At 42.3% G+C, this 4,144-nt stretch overlaps 1 protein-coding gene across 1 annotated transcript in view; it reads right to left on the reverse strand.

Moving 5' to 3' along the window:
- The window catches only part of LOC119415382 (mixed lineage kinase domain-like protein), a 9,177-nt gene extending 5,457 nt beyond the window's left edge, over nucleotides 1-3,720 (reverse strand). The window contains exons 1-6 of the mRNA XM_037682512.1: nucleotides 3,273-3,720; nucleotides 2,950-3,036; nucleotides 2,238-2,409; nucleotides 935-1,035; nucleotides 715-850; nucleotides 21-105 (exon numbers count right to left, since the gene is read on the reverse strand). Coding sequence (XP_037538440.1) covers nucleotides 21-105; nucleotides 715-850; nucleotides 935-1,035; nucleotides 2,238-2,409; nucleotides 2,950-3,036; nucleotides 3,273-3,720 — 1,029 coding nt within the window. The remainder of the gene's footprint in view (nucleotides 1-20; nucleotides 106-714; nucleotides 851-934; nucleotides 1,036-2,237; nucleotides 2,410-2,949; nucleotides 3,037-3,272) is intronic.
- Between the last annotated feature and the right edge of the window lie 424 nt (nucleotides 3,721-4,144).

Consider the following 4,144-nt stretch of genomic DNA (forward strand, 5'->3'; position numbering starts at 1 on the left):
CATTCATGTGTCACACTTACCTTGACTCTGTAGTTTGCATCTACGAGGAACTTGTTGCTAGTAATGTTCCCATGAACTTTACTTTTTTCCTCCGTCAGGTGAAGTCTGAAACAAAATCATTGCATTTTATTTATTTATTGAACCCGTCAATAAAATTTAAACAATTTCTGTTAGAATTAGTAAAATACAGAGATTATTTTTAGCCCTTCCACAAGCAAGCTGTACAAAACAAAAAGCAACTAATGGCACCTTGAACACTTTTAAGCTGCTAGTCTATTGGAGGTGGAACAGTTGTGCAGTCAGGAGCGAGCTGCTCCTCTGAAACTGGGCTTAGTGAGGAGAAGGCATGAAGAGCACGACGTCTTTTACAGCACATTCAGACAGACCGAATATCATTTTGAGCATTTTTAATGAAAGTTGAAACATTTTTTAGTGATTCTTTTTGTTATGAGACTATACAGGTGATGGACCAGGCTCATCAGTGGCTTTATCACATTATTTATCATATCTGTCAGAGCTGACCAGAACAGCTCCAGTAGAGTCTCTTTAGGGACTTTTCACTGAATCTTGTACGTTCTCTTGAAGTCACTCCTAAGAAAAAGGTCCAGCGCACTAATTAGAACACCAGTGTAAACAAAGGTGAGAGAAATTAAAATAATGGTATAAAATCCAATTTAAATAAATAAAATAAAAGGCGACTCGCTGCAAGCTTACCGATAAAGACCCTGCGCTGCATCCAGGCACATGCACGCCTTCCTGGTCCAGGTCAGCTCCCATTTCGAACTCAGAACATCTCGCAGACTTCCCTTCTCACAGTACTCCATGATGATGAGGTACTGAGGTTTAGGCGCTGCAGGCAGTCAGAAGACGGCATCACGTTTCTATTATTTTAAAAATGCCGTGTTCGTGTGAATCTCGTGCAACGGCCACTCACTGTTCTCATCCAGGAGGCAGATGCCAAACATTCGCAGGATGTTCGGAGACTCGAACCGTTTCATGGTGTCAACCTCCGTGTCAAAAACGGACTTCACCTCCCTGCATGTGAGCAAAGGGGTTTTTATGGACACAGTTCTGATCAGAGCACTGCATAAGCGTAAATGTCAGAATAATTTTGATTTTAAACGATTTATCGTGCAACGTCAGTGGTTTGTAATTATTTATGAATTCTCTCTGATACATACACGGTTAAAAATATCCATATATTCACTTTAATCTGTGAATAAGTGGTGACAAGTAGGATGCTTGTGAGCTGAGGCTTTTAGACCTAAGAACACTGTACCAACTGTCGAGCACGGTAGTGGTATCATCATGCAGTGGTACTGATGCTCTACACAAAGTGGATGAAATAATGAAGCAGGAGGACAACCTTTACATTGTTCAACTTAACCTCAAATCAGTAACTAGGTAATAAAAAGTTGGGAGTTCCCAACAGGACAATGATCCTGAACCCATCAGAACCGGGTTCTGATGATAAAAAAGGTTCACATTGAGCTTCTGGATCAAGGGAACAAAGCAGGGCTTAATCTGAGCTGGATTCTGCCAGAACAGGATCCAGGAACTCTTATTTTGACAAGGTGCATTCCGGTAGATCCGGTAACTCTCAGGTTTTCTAACAATAAAGTTATGAACAAACAACGGCGCCAATTTGTCAAAATAACAGCGATCGAGATGTTGAAAAAACTGTCCAATTTACTTTAATTTAAAAAAGTCTCCTGGTTATACTCTAACTCCTCTGATTTGGGCGGGAGAGGGTGAGTTGGATGCTTGAGAGAAGCGAAGCGTGCTCTATTCACACAGGGAGAGCTGTTGGTCAGGCTACTTCTTGTTGCTCTCTACAATAAGTTATTGAATCAACTGCTTACTTACTGTAAATATAGATGTTTAACAACCCGTTAAAATACACCAGAACGCAGGAAATGGGATCTACTTTATTTAAAGTTTTCTTGGGGCGGACACCCAGATGCTATTTGCGTTCCGGCGTCGTTTGGTTTACAAATTAAGCACTGGAACAAAACTATTTAAATGAACTCTACAGATTCAGCCAAGAAGGGAAATGAGACATTCAGCCAGAATCCTACCAGAAGCTCTTTGATGAATATTATGATTATTTCATTCAATAAACCAGTGAGTGACTTTATATTTGAGCCTGTATGTCGAATAAGTTTGACTCCGTGTGGAGTTTAAAAACTTTGCAAATATTTTTCTGTTGTTTTGTCAGTTTGGTGTTGAGACTGTACCCTGGGCTGGTGAGTGGGTCCAGGTATTTCTTGATGGCCACTGTGAATCCACCAAACTGTCCTTTGTAGACCTTTGAGCTTGGAGTTTCCATGATGAAAGACTCCTGGTTATACTCCAACTCCTCTGGTTTGATCAGCCGGATGTCCACGCTGATGATGCTGGGATTATTCACTGTGAAGACAGACGACAGTCATCTTTCTTTGAATTTCGTTTATTTAAAAAGACGGTGCTCGTTCGTCCAGATTTCTGCATCACGCGGCTGCAAACGTGTCTGGATCAGCTCAACAGCTAAATTTCATTTGTTGTTTTTAAGCAGGTCAAATAAATAAAATCATCAACGTCGGGGGCTCTATGGCGGCGGACGAGTAAGACGTGTTTAGCATGGGCTAAGTCCCGCCGTTTGCACCCCCAACTCCTGCACTTATGCAGGAAAATTATTTTATTTAGAGAGTTATTATTTTTAAATGCCAATAGTTTATTTTCTCAAGTGCATCCACAGCTGTGTGTTAATAAAAGACAGGTGGGACTTGTAGCTGTGACTCAGAAATATTTTGTTACTTTGTGCAAAGAAAAAATATCAAGAGATAAATATATTATTGGCATTTAGCTAAAAATATTGAAACCTTACTTCAGGTCCATATAAGCCAGCCCTGGTTCATGGATGCAGCCGTTGTGTTGCCATGCGGTCTGGATAAATTACTGCGTACTCACACATTTCCACGATTTTAGAAACGCTGCTTTTGATTTCTTCAAGGTCTCGTTGCATCGCCTCCACATACTCTGCGTACTCCAACAGCACTGGACAACAAACAGACACTTGACATGCAGTCACTGAAACGATGGGACAAAACGTGAAGTTTCCTCTCCTGCATTTAAGTTTCAGATCAAATGAAATGAACTGAAACCAAAACCTTTTGAATTTCTTTCCACCAACAAGATTTTCTGAAACGGTATCATTGAAGCAGCGCAGCTGAAAGGATGATACGTTTAGGCTAATTACTGCGATCACGTAATCAAATGTCCCTTGAACTCACTTCTCTTCATCTCAGCGTCATCCTCCTTCCTGTCCCGCTCGTCTTCTTCCAGCCTGGAGTTCTGCTCGAACAGCTGGAACGCTGCGTTTCCCTGTTCCAGCTGCAGAGCCAAGGCCAGGCTCTGGAAGGCGTCGTTCAGCCGGTCGTTCATGCTGCTGAACTCGTCTCCGTGACTGCCGTACTTCAGAATACGCTTCACCAGGTTTGCCGAGACGTATTTCTTGATGAGCTCGTGAGCCGATTTGAGAGTGATGGAGAGTCCTGTAAGGGCCGTCTCCACCTGATCAGAGGGTTGGACCACATCCCTCTGGGAGATGGGACTCACCAGGCCCTCCAAGGCTTTGACCCGCTCAGAAACACGCTGGCAGCGCTTCTTATTGGCCTTCACATCCTCAACGAGACAGTAAATGTCATAGGCGAGGGACAGGATGTCTTTGGCAATCTCCATAACTGGCTGAAAGGGAAGAAAGTGTATAAAGTTCATTATATAATTTACAGAGCCTTAAAAAGACCTCACACCCAAACCTTCCACATTTTATCACATTCTAACCTGAAACTTCAAGTACGAGATTTTATGTGACTGAATAACACAAAGAACTGCAGAAACATGAGGTGGAACACAAAACAGCGAAGTTCATCGTGGCTTTCAAGTTTTTATTACAAATAAAAATCTGGAGTTTGTGTGTTCTTTCTGTGCTGCGTGGGTTTTCTCCAGGTACTCCAGTTTCCTCCCACAGACCAAAAACATGCATGTTAGGCTGATGGTAACTCTAAATTGTCCCTAGGTGAGAAAGAGAGAGAGAGAGAATGGTTGTTTGTCTCGATGTGTCCCTGTGATGGACTGGAGACCTGTCAGGTGTCCCTGTGATGGA

This window comes from Nematolebias whitei, chromosome 10 (genome assembly GCF_014905685.2).
Source record: "Nematolebias whitei isolate Nwh7 chromosome 10, NemWhi1, whole genome shotgun sequence".
Classification (NCBI taxonomy): Eukaryota; Metazoa; Chordata; class Actinopteri; order Cyprinodontiformes; family Rivulidae; genus Nematolebias; species Nematolebias whitei.